This window comes from Alligator sinensis, unplaced genomic scaffold (assembly GCF_000455745.1).
Source record: "Alligator sinensis unplaced genomic scaffold, ASM45574v1 scaffold150_1, whole genome shotgun sequence".
Lineage (NCBI taxonomy): Eukaryota > Metazoa > Chordata > Crocodylia > Alligatoridae > Alligator > Alligator sinensis.
In genome coordinates this window covers 4135976-4154863 of record NW_005841840.1, presented here as the reverse complement: position 1 = coordinate 4154863, position 18888 = coordinate 4135976, and the positions used below count along the sequence as shown (strand labels likewise).

Below are 18888 nucleotides of genomic sequence, written 5' to 3'. Positions count from 1 at the left end.
TGGAAAGAAAGATCTTTGTCTAAACTATTCCAGCCAAATTTTGCCTGTCCTTCATTTAAAAATTCAAAGGGTGGAGATTCCACAATACTTGAATAGTACAATCTAAGATCCAGAATTAAATTAAATTAAATTAAATTACAACATGCTTTAACTAAAGTTAAAAAAAATTCAGGAACAACTGTCCACAGATATAAAGTAGTTTGTTCCATGGAGTGATAGCTTTTCCAGCTACAACTTAGTTTTTATATGATCTTTGTTCTCCACCTCTTCCTAAAAAAGGATCAGGAAAAGAAAAACAGAGCATACTTGGGGGATGGGGCTGAAGTTCAAGGAACTTGGTCACTGGGCTGGCTACTTTGTGCAGTCCTGAAGGGTGGCAGCTGGCACTGCTTTCCAACCTATTTGTCTTTACTTTCACTGTAAGATGGAATTCAGGAGCACAGAAGAGTACAGTACCATATAAAGAAGATGTTACTAAACATTCTAAACTTTGGAATGGACTGTATTTTATCTTGTGGTCTAGAAGAATTGCAAAAACGCAAGTCATTCAATCTTTTAAACAGCTATTCTGACAACAAGCAAATAGACACCATTTCTTCTTAATTGTGTTGGCACTGCAAAGGCAGCTGAAATTAAGGTTGGTCAGGCTTAGTTCAGGGTAGATTTGATTTAAATCAAATATTTTAATCATGATTTAAAGCACAATTGAAATCATTGATCAGGAAGCCTCGATTTAATTGTTGTTTTCTACAAAAAGTGCATTCTTGTTGTTTGATATCCTCTCTTCGCTGAACTTCTTGAAACTTTGCACTCTTGGAGAGAGATAAGGGCTTGACTTTGTGTACACAAACTTGCAGAGACCCAAGAGGGCTGATCAAGTCTGTTATCTCGTCTCCATGTACTGTTAACAAGGATGTTATCTGGAGAGACATCCACAGATTGAGAACTGAAACTAAGCATCACAAAGATGCTGAATGGGATCTTTTAGACTGAGCACTGAGTCCCATTGGGTAGAGTAGTTTTCTTTAATCTTTACTAATCTGTAGAGGAGCCTTTGGGAACCCCATAAGATTGGGTCCCTAATATAGTCCCTGGCCTGTTGTGACCTATTTATAAAACTTTTCTGAAAAGGTTACATGAATATATTGTCTCAACTAGTATGTAATTAGAAGCTATAATCCCTATTCCATGATGATATATTTGAGCTTTATCATATCTTAAATTTAAAACTATCTTTACAGAGGTTAATTTTTTTAAACAAAGCAACTTAACAAAAAAAAATTTTTAAAAATATGATTAAAAAAATGCAAGTTTTTAGTTTTGGCTTAGTTTTAATCAGACAAAATCATCTTGGACACTAAATAACAAAGGGTTAGATTTGGCTAAGATGGTGCTTTTACATAGCCAGGTTAACTGTACCTAAAAGTGGTCTAATGGTAAAGTTGAATTGTATTTCACATACTTGGGAATAATCCTGGGTTGCTCCAGATAAGTTTTTCTACAAACCACAGTCTTGCTGTATTCTGAAGTAATTGGAAACATTTTCTTCTTTACGCTTTTCTGGCACTTTGCCTCACTTGCACACTAAGGAAGTGTCAGTTCTCATAGCCAAAATATATCATTATGATATACTACTTCATTTTGGATGAGGTCTGAACTCCTGCGTATTCCCTGTGTTGTGTAATTACACATGCAATTGTAAAGCAAAGCTGTCCTAACTATGCTAGAATTAGCTGGTAGGAAAAGGGACTTACTGGAGATAATCACAGTTGTCACATTTCCAGTTTATTAGTGATATGTTACAGTGTGTCCAAATACCTACTGCCCTGCATTTATAAACTGTATGTAACATGCAATAAATACATAAAGACCAGACTTGTGGAAACAATATTACCTTCCTGGTAATATAAGAGGAAAATTTTTAAAGAGTGCTGTCAATTTGGGGTTAGGTGAAGATACTTTCAAACTATACTCATATTCTATCATCACATTTTACTCTTCTGTGCATAAATACTAGAAATGTCTGTGCATAAATATGAGAAATGAATAAAGATATGAATAAGAGCAGTTAAGTTTCATAGACTAGTAATTAAGTTGAACAGTACAGTAACAGCAAAAAGCTTCTACCTCATTAGAATAACATTTCCTTACAGTCAAGTCATTACAATAAAATTTGTAGAACATAACGGCCTAGGGCAGATAAGAGGCTATTTACAATGTCATTGTTGCCAAACCTGAAGTTAATAGCACTAAGTAACATATTATTTTTCCTGTATTTTAACAGCTCGACATTTCATGCACCAGATTATCACAGGGATGCTGTATCTTCATTCTCATGGAATACTACATCGGGATCTTACCCTTTCTAATCTTTTACTCACTAGCAACATGAACATCAAAATAGCTGATTTTGGACTAGCAACACAATTGAAAATGCCACATGAAAAGCATTACACAATGTGTGGAACTCCTAATTACATTTCTCCAGAGATAGCCACAAGAAGCGCACATGGACTTGAATCTGACGTGTGGTCTTTGGGGTGCATGTTCTATACTCTTCTGATTGGGAAACCACCTTTTGACACTGACACAGTCAAGAACACACTGAACAAAGTAGTATTAGCAGATTATGAAACGCCAGCCTTTTTGTCAGGAGAAGCTCAAGATCTCATACGCAAGTTACTTCGCAAAAACCCAGCAGATCGTTTAAGTCTTTCATCTGTCCTGGATCATCCTTTTATGTCCAGATGCAACTCAGCACGAAGTAAAGATTCTGGAACTGTAGAAGATTCCATGGACAGTGGCAATGCTACAATTTCTACAGCTTTTACTGGCTCTTCTAGCATCAGTATAAGTGGTTACATGAAGGAAAAGAAAAGATTCTTAGTGGGACAGCCACTTCCAAATAAACTTACTTTATTTCCTAAAAATAAGAATTCTAGTGATGCTTCCTCTGATGCTAGTAGCTCTTACAATATTTGGGGAATTCAGGGAAAAGAAACTGGCGTGACTGGTAGAGGACGAACAATGCAACTTACTGAAGAGAGGCCACATTCACGTTACCTCAGGAGGGCCCATTCTTCTGATAGGTCTGGCACATCTTCCAGTCAGACTCAAGGAGTACCAGATAGTGTTGAGAGGTGCCATTCCTTGGAGCTGCTTTCAAAACCCAGAACAGGAATGATGGAACATATAGACAGCTATTCATCCACAAACAGCTACGGTGATATTCCTTCTATATTTAAGGAGAAGACTTCTAGTAGTTCTGGCATCCAAACACAGTAAGAATATCTAACTTGAAATTGGTAGTGGTCCTGAGAGAGAATTTTCAAGTTAATTGTTAAATGTATAACGTAAAATATGCTGTAGTAGAAAAGTGCATCAGCTTGCTGGTGCAAATCCATTTTCTTCTAGCTTCCAAGAGATTCCTCCTGTATGTTCTGGTGTCAGCGGCATGGTGCCATTGTAGTGGGAGGGCCTGCTCAACTGTTCTGAATGTTAGAAGCTCTGCAAGCAGGGCCCAGATACCAGCAAAAGAAAAGCGTGGTCTCTATCTGTGTAGCTTGTTGAGGGGAGAAGGCAGGTAGGGGAGCAAAGCCTTGTCCAAAATCAATTACCATTACACTGGGTAGTGTTCTACTAACTATTTGTCCCTAGTACTCAGCCACTGACGCATGAGTGCTTTTGTTTCTTCAAAAAGGTCATGGCAGAGAATCTTCACTTCTGGAACTTTGTAGAAGACAGGAATGAGGGAAAACATTCATCCCTACTTAGCTTACATAATGCTCTGAAAAATGTATTTATAAATACTAAATATTGTCTTATACAACGGGTGTCAAACTCAAATAAGCCAATGGGCCATAATACCTACAGCAGCTAGGGCAAGAAGTGAGAAATCTGGCCCAAAGGTTTCTTGTCGTCTGAGCAACCCACCTTTCGGATGGCAGTTGTGGGGCTTCTTGCTGCAGCTGCTAGTTCTACTTTGTTGGCACTGCTAGCTCCGAGGGGGTTAATTCTGCTGCTCAACTCCCCCACCTCCCTTTCCCATTGCCAACTGCTGGCAATTTTAGTTGCAATACGACTGAAACCCAGAAATTGGGCAGAGTAAAGAGGGGGAGGTGAGCAACAGTGGTGTTAACCTCCTATGTCATGGCAACCGGTCCACAGGCCAAATATAAATGTGGGTTCAGCCTGTGAGAAGCCCCATGGTGCAGACACCCCTCTGTATGTTTGACAGCCTTATCTTAAACAATAGTTAGCAATTTAGTCCCTCTTTTGCTACTCACTTTTGATTCTTGCCTATTGACTATTTCAAAAAGAAATTAGGGGAACAGTTGATAAAAGTGCAAAAACTTTATTTGAGAAAAGCTGAAACATTAGTTTAGGAAAATATCCAGTCAAAGTTAACTATGTGTAAGAGGTAAAAACACTCTTTTGGGGAAAGAAAAATTGCTGCCTCCGGTGCTTTGGGCTGCACGTTCAATAATAATATTGTGTGAACATGTCACAGGTCATTTTGATTCAGGCATAGTCCCTCCATCATTTGAGCCTGACTTATGCCATTTGCCATAAGACTTTGATGGGAACAAGGGCAATAACTGTCCAGAAATGGGACCAGCGAGTGGCCTCTGTCATCTGTGTGAGAGTTTCAGTCTGGATTAGTATGAGTCCTACCTGGCTTGAATTTTTTTAATTCAAGTATATCAATTAGTTTTAGTATATCAATTAGGTTTATAATTGTATAAGACAGTTTATTTTTAGATTACATTCTTCAGATAGTGGTAGTCTTTACTAGATTTGCTTAGTGCACCTTGCCATGAAAATAGTCAGAATCTCCCTTGTTGAAGTTCCTGAATGCCACATGATTTCCTTAAACTGTACCAAAATTTATGACCTCTTCAGCTGGCAAGAATATGGAAACATGAGTGCATACAGTAAACTAGATTATAAATTCTGTGGCCATTCTGTGAAATAAAACTGCGTCTCATTTATTAAGTGCCTTCTTGCACACACGGGTGTAGGGTGTAGGTTCTTGCGCACACTTATTTTAATCTGGGCTTAATGTGTTTATATACATTGGTGCTTCTATAACAGACCAGAATTGTTTGTTTATTTAGATCAAATTATCTCTGTCCAATGAAGTCCAGTGTTGGTTTGTTAGAACAGAAGACCCAGACTGAAACAATGCAGCAATGGCTTGGAGGCATGCAAACAAATGGTATGCACTTGTTGAATGTCTTCTATATGTAATCCAGCATGGGCCTTGCCCCAGCCAAAGAAATACTGTTATTAAGACATGTTAACTGCTCATCTCTACTTTATAAATTAACTTATTTACTCACATGATGAAAAGATATAATTTAGCATGGTTAAATAATCCAGGACAGTGAAATATAATGATAGTATAAATGAAAGAGAGAGTATGTTGTCTAGCAGCTGTGTTGCAACCAAATTCTTCTTCCTGGAGGAAAAGTGTAAGAGGAAATTTAAAAATGGATATGTCAAATCATATGGAGGGGTGGGGGGGCACACAAGGGAATTCTGCTCTGTACAGGTTTACTAATTGTAAATTAACAGTAACATACTATTTAAGAATAACTGCCTACAATGGAGTAAGTGGAGTTTTATAGTCAGGTTTTTCAGCATTCTGAAATGGTCTTTTTTCCCCCTGTCATTCAGGTTCCCAGTTTCTCTTTGGCAAGAATTGTTAGTTAAGCTTACTAGAAAAAATACAATTTTTTTTTAATTCTTTCCATGTTCAGTGCTGTCAAGAAATAGAATAGTTCAGTAGACTTTATAAATGGCTCTGACTGACAAATGGAAGTTACAAACCTTTTAACTGACCTAAGCTCCTAAAAACCTGTCTCCTACTTGGAAGTGGGAGATTTAGCATTTTTTTTTAATATTTTCTTTTTACCCGAATGTGACTGTTCTGAGGATTAGTCGAAGAATGCCAGCTCTTATTTCTTAAGAGTCCCATTTATTTATGCAGGGGTTTAGGTTGTAGTCGTGTTGGTCTAAGGACATAGGCAGACAAGGTTCCTTGGGTGAATTTGATATCTTTTATTAGACCAACCCATTTATTTATGAGCATATGACATGAGAGAAACAGATGATGACTAGGGCTGCAGAAGGAAGGGTGGAGATAAAAAAAACAAGAGACACAGAAGGGAAGGAGGAGTTCTTTGCCATGTATTGTATTACATCATGTACACAGACTGTACATAATAAAGGTGTAATTTAATCGGGTTTTAAATAACATAAAACCCACTCCAATTTTATTTTGTTCTGATAGTACTAGAGTCCATCCCTTCTAACCCTGGGGAATTGTAACCATATGATGTATGCTTGGAACTGCAGTATTTTTAATAAAAGCCAGCTTCTCTCTGCACTTGTTCTGTTTTCAATCCTGTATTGCTTTTATATTGTGGCAGAAGGGGTGTAGTTAATTGTTCTGACTTGGTGGGGGATGCGGTGCTGGATTCAATATCAAAACTAGAATAGCAGTTAGGTCAAATTTAAAAACAATCTGTTTCATCAAGTTAAGGTGGAAAAACAGCATAACTGCAATGCAAAATGTGAATAATCTTACTTGCAACTTACATCTTACTGAGATATTATGTATTCAAAAGTAGAATATTGTAGACATTCTAAATTAGAGCTGCAGCCTGTTCAATTATTATACTTTTAACCAGATAAAATTAAATTTCTTCTTAAAAAGAATGCATTACGGTGGTAGATTATATATAAAGTTTGCTCCATTGTTACTGAAGTGAAACTGATCAGTATTTCATTTAAAAACACTGTGTGTTGATTTGTTTTTAGCTCATTTAAGACAGCCTGCAGATTCTATCAGTCTCGGTATCCAAAACCTCCATTTATGTGACCATCTAGATGTACAACAGGAAATGTCAAGAGACCTGTGGAACGATATAAAAGATAAAAAGAATCCTGATGTCTCCCTTGACAGTGCATGTCCTATAAATCAATTCAGCGTAAAGAAATATGCTTCTGGACTTCCATGTAAGCAGAGCAAAGCTCAACCAGCATCCACATTTGTTCTCCATCCAACTTCAGAGCAAAAAAAAGCCTGGGGCAAAGAGCCATTAGGACATCAGAAGCCTTCACTACGAAGTATTGTCTCTCCTCTCAGTGCTCATAGATTAAAACCAATCAGACAAAAAACAAAAAATGCAGTGGTATGTGTCACTTATTTCCCTTAATCCTTAAACACTCCTATCTTTAAAATTTAATTACAGTGGAAATGCACAATTTTTTTTTATTAAGAAAATACCGTAGCAAAACAGGAAAAGATGTACATGTCCATTGCATACGTCTAGAAATAATGACAATTTCCCTAGAATGGTAAGTCTTAGTCGTAATGCATTGAATTCTCTTACTGGTCATTTTTTTTTCCACATGTGTGAAGGATGGGTTTTTTAATTATGATAACTAGAACCATTGTAAGTTGGAAATATGTATCAGATCTATTTTCTCTGTTTTTCCACAAGGACTCCTGAATTTCAATACATCTCCATTTGATATGCACATCAGGCTTTAATTGTATCAGATTTAAATATATGTAGCTTGTATGTGTTTGCAGTGCATAACAAATGTTTTAACTTGAGCTATGTGCAACTGGAAGTTAAGAAAATAATTCTCTTTCCCCTTATGAATGCAGTAGTTCTTTCCCCAGTGTTTGGTGGCTTTTTTTGGTAGGTCTTATATCAAACTGCATTTTCGTAGTTTCCAGTTTTTATCTTTCTGGCTTCCAGTTCACTTTCTCCTCCTTTTTCTAGTATCTGAAAATGTGTTAGGGATGACGTACCTCCTGGTTTCTGATTGGTTACTTTGGGAAACCACATATCTGGGTATAACTCTCTGTTCACATTGCAGAAGCATTGGAATCGTTCCACTTAACAGCATTACCAGTAGAAGTTGCTTTAGGGGGTATGAAAGCAACAGCTTAATCTGTCATACTGTTGTTTGTTCATTTTTATAATAGATTTGTGGTGGACATGAGAGAAGCAAACGTTTTTCTGAAGTGTTGTGAAAGTTCGGTGTAGACCTATTCTGTCAAGAAATAATTACATTTTTCCAATTTTGTGTTTTTGTTTTTTCCTTAGGTGAGTATTTTAGATGCAGGAGAAGTGTGTATGGAGTTTATAAAAGAACAACATTCTCAAGAGTTTGTAAAAGAAGTTCTCAAAATATCTTGTGATGGAAGTGTGGTAAGTAGTAATTTAACTTAAATTGTCATTCACTTGACATAATAAAAGGAAATATTTGTTTGTTCGGTATGTCAAAAGCAAAACAACTATATTGCTTTAAGCTCAATTTAACCTGAGTTAAACATCAGTTTGTTCTGTACAATTTATTTTTTATTTAGTGGTTTGTACGAAAAGATGACCGAGAAATCCGCAGAACTCTTTTTTCTCTAGCAGTAAAGCCTTGCATCTTGAAGGTAGAAGACCATTTTATTTTAAAGAATATGGATCCCTCCTTTTGTGTTTGTGCTAAAACAGGCTTGGCTTTCAATTGAAACTGAAGTAAAATAATTGCATAGACAGGAATATAATAAGTGATATTATGTTTTGGATTATGAAAGAAACATTCCTAGCTTTCAGGTAAGGCGTATTTTAGTATATTGTCTAATGATAGTAAGTGTTTGGGTTTTTTTTGGCAGATTACAGTATATCATCCAAATGAAGGAAGAGGTTTCCTTCTTGATGACAGACCACCTTCTCCTCCTGAAGATGTCTGTATGTACAGTTTTGACAGCTTGCCAGGTAATGTGAACCTTCTTTTGCAAGAAATTAGGGAGATAAAAGAAGAGTAGTTTATAGTAAGCTTTGTGTACAATAAGTGTCAGAATTAATATTGGCTGTATTAGCTAGTCCTACTAGCTGCAATTGAAACTGGATGCATTTAAAGCTTTCTCTCTTGAAACTTAATAGGAATTATAAAGGTGAGATGAGAGACTGGTCTTTTCAGTTTAATGATGTCCTTACAAGAAATTACCTATTTTACTTCTACAATGTTGGAAAAAGGGAGAAGAGTTTTTTTGGGTTTTTTTAATAATTATTCTTAGCGTTCAGTGTTAAGGTTACTTAAACTGGTGTGTCAAGAGTTTTCTTTAAAACTGGCAACTGGGACTTCATGGTAATTCCAATTTTTAAATATAAAACCTTAGATATCTCTTACAGAACTTATTTTTATATACATCTTGCTTGCACACTTTTGTTCTCACACACACACACTAAGTAGTTTTTACAGTTTCCTTAAAGGTGCTTATTAGTACAGCATCCTCTTGTTATTTTAATTGTAGGTCATTCACTGACTTTCTAACTTCAGCTGGAAAAATATTTTATATAAAAGATGTGTGTATTGATTCCTTATTAAATAAGTTGAACAAGTTGAAGCTCAAGATGAACATGAGCCGGCAGTGTAATGAGGCTGTCAGCAAGGCCAATCGTATCTTGTATATTAGCAGATGCGTGACCAACAGATCAAGGGAGGTGATGCTCCCCCTCTATGCGGCATTGGTCAGGCCACAGTTGGAGTACTGTGTCCAGTTTTGGGCGCTGCACTTCAAAAGGGACACAGACTCTGGAGAGGGTTCAGAGAAGGGCCATTCGCATGATTAGTGGCCTCCGTGCAAGACGCTATGAGGGGAGGTTAAGAGATCTGGATCTCTTGAGCCTTCACAAGAGACGTCTGAGGGGACACCTTGTAGCTGCCTATAAGTTTATCAAGGGAGGACAACAGGGAATTGGAGATGTGCTATTTACCAGAGCGCCCCTGGGAGTAACTAGGAATAATGGGTACAAACTAGTGGAGAGTAGATTTAGGTTAAACATTAGGAAGACATTTTTTACAGTAAGGGTGGCCAGAATGTAGAATGGGCTTCCAAGAGAGGTAGTACTATCACCTAACTTGGAGGTCTTTAAGAGGAGGCTTGATAGTCACGTGGCTGGGGTCATCTGACCTCGGTCCTCTTTCCTGCCAGGAGCAGGGGGTCGCACACGATGATCCATTGTGGTCCCTTCCAAATCTACAATCTATGAGGTTATTAACATATGTGCAGCACTTTCCTGTAATGCATTTCATGTGGGCTGAACTAGTCAATACTGAACTACATTATAAGATAAGATAAAATATCCATTCCTAGGTGTAAATACCTAACTGTTGGAATGACTCTTAAGAAATATTATGAGTAAGCACACTTTTTAAGTAACTGTATGAAATGATTTTTTTTTAAAAAGTCCTCATCTTATTTTCAGTTAGTGGTAGCCAGGCAAACCTTGCAAACTGTAATGGAGTCAATGATTGTTTGGGTGACTTTCTGATGGATTAATACTAAAAATTCTCTCTCTCAGAAAAGTACTGGAAAAAGTACCAGTATGCAGCTAAATTTGTTCATCTGGTGAGATCAAAAACACCTAAAGTTACCTTCTATACAAGATACGCGAAGTGCATGTTGATGGAGAATTTCCCTACTGCAGATGTTGAAGTTTGTTTTTATGATGGTATGTATTCAATACGGTGTAGTATCTCTCCCGTTCTACCAAAGTTAAGCCTTTTTAACAAGGTTTTGCAGAAATACTAGTGATCAAACATTTTGTGCTTTTTAAAAGAATTTTGCCAAAGAGAAGTGTTTACTATATGTTCCAGCATTTTTGTCCATTAGCCTTTATACTAGTTTGTGCACAAGCTATTTAAATAGTGTTAATAGGTACATTAGCTCTATGCAAATATTATGAGTGTGTTTAAGTGGATGCTACAAGGCAAAATGTTAACTCCCTTTCTCTTTAATTTGTGGACTTTCTTTTATGAATGCCTGTGATTCCACACTAGGTAGGTATATAGTGCCTTTGCCCTTAATTCCACCCTCATTATCTAAAATTCTAGTGTCCTTACTTAGAAGATTCAAGCAAGGGAGTCAGGGGTCTGTCTGGACTGTTGTCATCAGAGTAATCACATCCCACGTCCACAACGAGCTCTGTGATTCTACAGCTAGATTGCTTCAGATAACCAACCAGGCTCTGATACCACTATAGTAATACTAGAATTGCTAAGTACTTTGAGCCTCATTCTTTTCCATCGTAATGGGCACAGGGGTCCATTTTTCAAACATTGTGAAACCTGAACTCTTGCCTATGTTCTGAAAGAACTCTTCCTTTCTTAAAGATGGCGTAAGTAGCCAAATAGGTCACTCATCAATCAGGTTTTTTTTGGTAAAGCTGCTGAGAAGTGCCTGTCCTTTTGGTCATACTTCAAGCAACACCTTTCAAATAGCTGCGTATGGCAAATAATAAATACATTCCTGAACTGTTTCAGTAATTTGGTTGTAACTGGAAAACATTTGCCTAATACCTGACTTCATTATTTAATGTCTTGCCTTGGAAATGTGTTAAGATAACAGAATATTTTAAGGAATAACTGAACATAGATGCCATAATATGCTGATTTGGTTATTACGGCCATTGTAACTAGCTTTTTTTTTTTTTTTTTTTTTTCCTTCCAGGGGCAAAAATACATAAGACAGCAGGTATAACTCGAGTGATAGAAAAATCTGGAAAATCTTACACTTTAAAAGAAGAAAATGAAAGCGTCTTGAAGAATGAAATGCAAATATATATGTATCATGCAAATGAGGTAATAATTCTTTTGCAAACACTACACACATGCACACAGTGCCCTGCTCAGAACTTGTATACTTTCTCTCAAAGATTCTTGGCACTGTATTCTTCCCTTTGCTGCTGCCGGCGATTCCTGGTATAGCCTCCCGGAGCCTGCACCACTCCAGGCTGCCTGCATCTGCTCTGTACTGCTACCGCTGCCCTGCAGGGCAGCCTAGAGGTGGTGGTAATGCAGGGTAGATGCAGGGCAACCCAGTGCAGGCTTCGGGAGGCTACATGAGGAAGCACTAGAAGTGGCAAGGAGGAAGGGGCTGTTTTACCCCATGTTGTTTTTTTCTGGTTTCAAGATGACAAACCCCCTTCAAGATGACAAACCCCCTTTTCCTTCCCAACAGGAAAACTTCTGGGGGCAAGGGGAGGCACTTTCAGTGGCACAGGTCAGGAGTTAGGGGGTGGGGCTTTCAGCCCCAAGATGGCGACCCAGGGGCAGGGCTGTCAAGGGGTGGGGCTACCCTTACAGCCCTCTAGCTCACCAAAACTTGTTAAGTGACCCTCCACCCGAAATAATTGCCAGCTCCTGGTGTAGCAGCTTAATGTCAATACGACCTTGAATCTCTTGGGAGCCATCTAGTTTTGGTAGTGAAGGTAGTTTCCTTAGCTTTTAAAGCTTCTACTAGCAGTCATGCAACTGCTTTGGGGCTGCTAATACCATGTTAATGACATCGTTGTTTAGTTACTCTGCATTGCTTACCATTTCTTTGGGTAAGAGAAGAGCTGGGCATTTCAAGCAGAGTACTTTGAAGTACTTTTTTTCCTGAATATAAACTAAAGCAACCTTCTATTTTTAAATAAGGGACATCGCATTTGTCTTGCACTGGAAGCTGCTGTTTTGGAAGAGGAGAAAAGGAATGAAAATGTTCCCTTTTTCCCTATAATTGTTGGAAGGTAAAAGTGTTGTTTATAGTAAATTTAAATAACTGAGTCAATATGTTCATTTAAATGTACCAGTACAAAGTATTTGGGCTGACTTATTTGGTTAACTTCTTTAGAATCAAGGTCAAAAGGACAGTCAAAGTACAGAGTTTTTTAACTCAGGTGCTTGGTGTGTGTGTTTTCAAACACAGTGGGAGTATATACACGTATGCCTTACTGCCCAGTAGCCTATTTTACTGCACATTAAAGTGGAACATCAAAAACTGCTGTTGCACAATGTGTTACCTAAAAAGTGCGTGCTTGCGCTACTGCACATTATGGCAGCCTAAAGCACATTTAGTACCTCACATTGGAGGTACCAAATTTAATGCGCGTTCGGAAAAGCGCATTAATGCACGTGTAGACATGCCCAGTGGATATCAACTGTGAAGAGAAGTTAGTACTTATATAATTAGGATACACAGATGCTTTTATTCTGACTTCCTAATCTATTTCCAGAAAACCAGGGAACACTGAATCACCAAAGGCCCTGATGCTGCCTTCAGTGGATGCAGATAGCACAGGAAAAGCTACCTCATTGGAAAGAAATAGAGCTGTCAGTTCTCCTAGTCAAGCTCCTAACATCAGTCCTTCTGTAAGTATACCAGTGTATAAGATTTGGTGATGCCTGCTTAGTAAGAATTTAAAATAATACAGATTATGTCCAAATAGGTGCTAAGGTAAACAGTTATAAATTTACACTTTAACTAGTTTTCATTCCTAGTTCCTTTAGGCTGAAATGTTCTTTGAGACCATTAACAAAGAATCTTAAATTTTAAACTCCTAATCTTCAACTAATTTAAGTGTCTGAAAAGTGTATATGTCCTGCCATACTGACAGCTCCAAACCTTTCTACAGGCAAACTTGCTAGACTTGTTGCCTTAGATTTCCTTAAGACTGCTTTCTGCTTGAATAGGAACTATCAAACATGCCTGTGTTCCTTGGTCTTGTAAATAGATGATAGCATTATGACAGTACACAGGTGACTCCCCCTATATGGAGGGATTGAATCCCTCAGCAATTTTGTAACTTCCTTGAGAATTTGTAGCATCTATATAGGCACAACTCCAAAATTATTACAAGCCAAATCAAGCAGTTGCATGCTTTAATTATCTGCTAGCAATTAAAAATAATAGTTTAAAAAAAAGATTTTTTTTTTTAAATTTTTTTTTGAGACAAAGAATAAGAGTAGCATACTTGCAAGTAGTGTGGTCTGAGGCCTGTTCAAAGATTCTACAATTAAGCTGTAATAGTAGGGCAGGGTCGCCCATGAGCTGGGTCTGGCCTGCGGAATCATTGCATCCCAGTCGTTGGTAGTCCAGTGGGCTACTAGAAGTGCACTGCCCCTTGGCTTTACATTGTAGCATAGCCCTTACACTGCTGCCTGGTGGCACAGCTGTGGCCAGCCAGCAGTGCCAGGGGCATGTGGCAGAATGGGTACAGGGATGGACAGTAGCATGGAGCTGCCTTCATGTAGTGTGGGGTTGGGGACATGTCTTTGAGGAGGCAGGACAAAGCTAGAACTGAGTGCAGTTCAGTGCTGCTGACTGGCCAGAGCTCGTCATCACCATGTGCTCCCCACTCAAAGCTGTGTTTCTGCAGCACAGTGCAGCTGCATGTCCCTGGATCTATGCTGCTGCCAGTAGATCCACACTACTGCCTGAATGTGGCCCCACAGATTTGGCCTGTGGTCTGAATCCAGCAGAGGGGTGAGTTTAAGGCCCCTGTAGTAAATTCTGGATAAGGAAACATGAAAAGAAGTAGAAAGGAAAGTATTTGTGATTTGAGAGACTGGAAATCTCAAACAGAAGCTGAAGAAAATTATCTTGCCATCTTGTTCCGGTATGGAAAAAGATTTCACATACAACTTACCTATTTTTAAACCATGAATCTTGTAGAACAATTAAGTGTCAAATGGTTTCCTAGGGCTCAAATCTCACTTTAACTAGAAATAAAGGATCACAAACTTCAAGTTGGAACCAATCAAATACTTTTATTGCTCAAGACAGTAAGTAACCACAATCCATCTTATTTCTATTAAGGACAGTAATGTTGTGTACTTGTGTTTCTCTTTCTAGATGGTATCTTATGAAGGCTCTGCATTAAGAACTGCTGTTGCTGAAACAACCTGTTCCTCCAATCAAAAGGAGTGCAATTCAAATTCAGCCCAACTAGTGAAGTCTGTTTTTGTGAAAAATGTGGGTTGGGCTTCTCAGGTGAGTGGTGAATCACTAGCCAACTAGATAAATACACATTTATTACTGTTCATTTTAAATGGGTGAAATTTAATTTTGGTTTCACTTGCAATCAGGGAATAAAGTATATTTTTTAAATGACCATTTTAGATGCACATATTTGAAGACTAGTACATTGGAAAGTGCAGTATAGGGCAACAAGTGATGGAGGAAGCCTGATATGAAAACTGGAACTTAGCTCTGACAGAAGATGAAGAGGTGAACTGATTCAAGTTTAAAATAAGTAGTTGAGCTGAACTTAGTACTACTTATCTGACAGTTGAACAGACTAGAACATCTTATAGGGAATAGATGAAAAAAGCCTCTAATAGGGGTGGCAATGTTCACTGTAAAGTTGTAAAATTTAAGGTTTAAATGGGTAGTGTTAAACTTAACAGTTTTTCACTTGTAATTACCCAGATGCTGTTTTGGAGAAGGACTTAATTTTCTTACTGTTTCCTGTACCATAGGCTATGCATGTCTTTGGATAAGCTAGATAGAGTTTACAAAGGGTGGCAGAGGCAAAAGAGAAAAAACACTTTTTAAACTATAAGTCTAAAAAATTGCTTTCTACAGTGCAGATATAACAAACTTATGGCATGTTCCTGGTTTTAAACTACTAGGATACTGAGCCAATCAAACAGCTTCTGTTATTTTTGTGCAGCTTCTACTTTACAGTTCCTAGCCACACTTCTGAAACTAGTTTAGTACTAAAGTGACTAAAGGGCTAGTTTGTTTTTTTTTTTTTAATATTCATGTGTGTAACTCCTGTTCAAAAGTTTTAAATAGAAATTGGGACTGTAGTACCAACCTATGGATATCTTACATCTGGATTAGCACTCCTAATCACTTATGCATTTTTTAAAGTTGTAACCCTTAGGAGGTTGAAAAGAGAAAATGTAGGTTTGCAGTCCTACCTTTTTGAAAGTCTTTATGCTGTGATAAAAATCTCTCTTGTTAGTTGACTAGCGGAGCAGTATGGGTTCAATTCAATGATGGATCCCAGTTGGTAGCACAAGCAGGAGTCTCCTCTATCACTTACACATCTCCAAATGGTCAGACAACTAGGTGAGTGTTACTGCTATAAGTATATGGATTCTATTTCTACTTGAGAAGGCTTCTTACCTTATATTTAGCTTCATAATTAGTTTCTAATTTTGCCCTTTCAGTTACACAGTGATTGGGGTTTTTTTTGAATGACTGAAGTTTTGACATGGTCAACAAGGGATTAATTTTAAAGATGGATACATGATTATTGCAATTAGAATCTATTCATATGTTTTGGGGTTTTTTTTTGCATTATACTGAACTACCTCTAACTAATTAGGCTATAGGTTCTTTGGAAAAATTGACTAAAAGAAGCTTTAATGAAAACTGTCTTTTCAGGAGAAGGTGATCAAAGTTTGGAAGTTCAGGGACTGTAGCAGTAAATAACACTGTTATAGCTAGTACATGGACTTGAATATGGCAGTTAATACTTAGGTTATACAGATTTTAGCCTACCTTTTGATGCATTAGAACTATTCTTTTTAATACAGAGAACATCAGGAACGTAACACTTTAAGAATGGATGATGCAATCAGTTTAAGTACTATAGTTACCTCTCATTTAAATGTTTTTTGTAACAACTTGCTTATAAAACTCTAATCCAGAACAGTTGAAATATCTTTAGAATTTATTTGAAGAACAATGCTCAACTGTAATTTAAGCAGTAACTTGATTTCAGCCTATCTTTAGTACCCAAGTTTGAAAATGCTTTATACTTTGTATTGCCACTATCCATATACTGAAATGATAAACTCATTCTAAGCATCTCAGGGTATAGCATTCATGGTTTTTTACTTGTGTAACTTCCTCCTTCCCTCAGGTATGGAGAAAATGAGAAATTACCTGAATACATCAAAGAGAAGTTGCACTGTCTGTCTTCCATTCTTGTGATGTTTACCAATCCAGCTGGTCCCCACTGACTAAAGCAAAGCAGCTTTTTGGGCATAAAAGCTTAATAAATGTTTTGCTAGCATTAAAAGTGACTTTATTACTCTGCTTACGAGAAACTTAAAATTCAGAAATTCCATTTAGAATAAGATCTGGTACAAATGGAAGAGGAAAGGGTTGGTGTACTTACACCAATCTGATCAACTGTAAAACATTGTAGAAGTATGTGGTACTTTAGGCAGCTAAAGATCAGAGATTTGTCCACATAATACCAGATTTACTTGAACACAAGGCCTTGCATGTAAGGTGAGCCCCTAATCATTAGATTCTACACACAAAAAGTTTAAAACTTATTATAATTTTCCATGTATGAAATAGGGCTGACAAGCCAGTCACTTGACCAGTTAAATATTGTCCACTGACCCTTACCCTGCTCTGCGCTGGTAGGCTCTGGTCCCTGTTGCAGTGATGCATAGCCAGCACTGCTGTTCCAGCCCCAGCCCTTAGCTGCAGCGGGGACAGAGATTGCCAGCATGAAGCCAAGTGCAGAGCCAAGGAAGCAGTGTTGCAGGGGAGGAGAGAGGGAGACGCAGGGGGATGGGGACTAGGGGAGGAGTGACAGGGCATGCAGAGGCAGGGGGAGGGGGAGAAGCAGGTGGCAAGCGTAGTTCTGGCTCCAACCCCAACAGCTGTCTCCCCCCTACTTCCTTGTGCTCAATTGTAAGATGGGCTTTTCCCACCCATGTTAAATGGGGGAAAAATCCTTGTCTTCTAATGGAGTAAATACAGTAAATTCTGTGTATAGACTATCCAACATTCATTGTTCAGGAATTAATTTGAAATGAAAAATCAACTGTATATAGCTTTTTTTTTTTTCTCTTCATTGCTCAGTCAGTATTGACAATCAAAGAAAATGCGTTTGTGCTGTTTAACTGTTTCTACCTGTAAATAACTTGTATTTTTATGTTGCTTACACACAACGTATGTAAAAAAAAAAGTGTATATTTGTTTTATATTTGCTTTTTTATGTTTTATTTTTGTAGCAGCAGTTTCTAATTTCCCTGCACAAGTATTTTATAATAAAAATAAATGCAGTGGTAATTGCCTTCCCTTGATTCTTTTGAACAAAAGAGTTTTGTAAGGAGTTATCAAGTAATGACATATTAAGGCTACTTTTTTGTAGCAGTATATGGAGTAAGTGTGGTTGTAATACTCCAGTTTTTAATGATATTTATGAAAATACAGCCTCTCAATTTTGCATTAAGCCCCAATGTATTACTACACTTGCAAAAAAAAAAAAAAGTTATACATTAGCTTATTACCTTAAGTTACACTACTGCATGATGGAAGGTTGAAACAAGGATTACAAAACCGGTATAATTTACACTTTGAAAAGTTTACACCTCTTCAAAGTATAGATCCCTCCTGAGTTTCACCCATTACGTTGGGTTAAAGCTTGCTTACTATTGGGGAAATAAACCTATCACCTTGCATAGTACTTTTAGACGCTTAGTAAGTTGCTTTCAAAGCTGTCCATCCACCCAGTTTGGAAAGCATTGAGTTTGATTAGCCCTGTATGTCTATTTTTGTCTTAACAGTTTCCAGTGTTTTATCAGAATTCTAAGAGACTTCCTAGGTAAAATGTATGTTTACAAACATGCTAAGAAAAGTGTTTCTCTATTGTAATAGTAAAAAATGCTTAAAACTAAAAGGCTATACACAACACCTTAAACTTATTGCTGAGATAATATGACACATGAACTTTTAAGGTAACATTTTTTTCAAATAATGCATTGAGCTTAAAAGATGAGTTGCTGCTGCTACCTTAGAAATGTGATTTTAAACAGAGCTTAGAACAATATAAAAGAAAGAGGAAGGATCAGGTTGTTGATTTTTTTAAATTATTATTTATTTTTTTTGCAACCTCTATACCAAATGGTCTTAAGTAATCCTATTCATTCTTGCTTTGTACTGTATTAGGCCCTGGCAGTCCATGGGGCAGAACAAAAGCAAGCTAGCTGTGAGCATCAAGGACAATAAAAAGTCCTTTTTCAGATATGTGGGGAGCCAGAGGAAAAGCAGGGGCAACATTGGACCCCTGCTGA

The 18888-nt window shown here is 37.5% G+C and overlaps 1 protein-coding gene across 1 annotated transcript in view; it reads left to right on the top strand.

Annotated features, from left to right (window-relative positions):
* Positions 1-18882, top strand: part of PLK4 (polo like kinase 4) — a 21783-nt gene extending 2901 nt beyond the window's left edge. Inside the window, exons 5-16 of the mRNA XM_014520316.2 lie at positions 2285-3281; positions 5118-5218; positions 6826-7199; positions 8127-8231; positions 8687-8789; positions 10380-10529; positions 11528-11658; positions 12496-12587; positions 13074-13209; positions 14693-14830; positions 15810-15916; positions 16716-18882. Coding sequence (XP_014375802.1) covers positions 2285-3281; positions 5118-5218; positions 6826-7199; positions 8127-8231; positions 8687-8789; positions 10380-10529; positions 11528-11658; positions 12496-12587; positions 13074-13209; positions 14693-14830; positions 15810-15916; positions 16716-16815 — 2534 coding nt within the window. The 3' untranslated portion in view covers positions 16816-18882. The remainder of the gene's footprint in view (positions 1-2284; positions 3282-5117; positions 5219-6825; positions 7200-8126; positions 8232-8686; positions 8790-10379; positions 10530-11527; positions 11659-12495; positions 12588-13073; positions 13210-14692; positions 14831-15809; positions 15917-16715) is intronic.
* Positions 18883-18888: the final 6 nt, after the last annotated feature.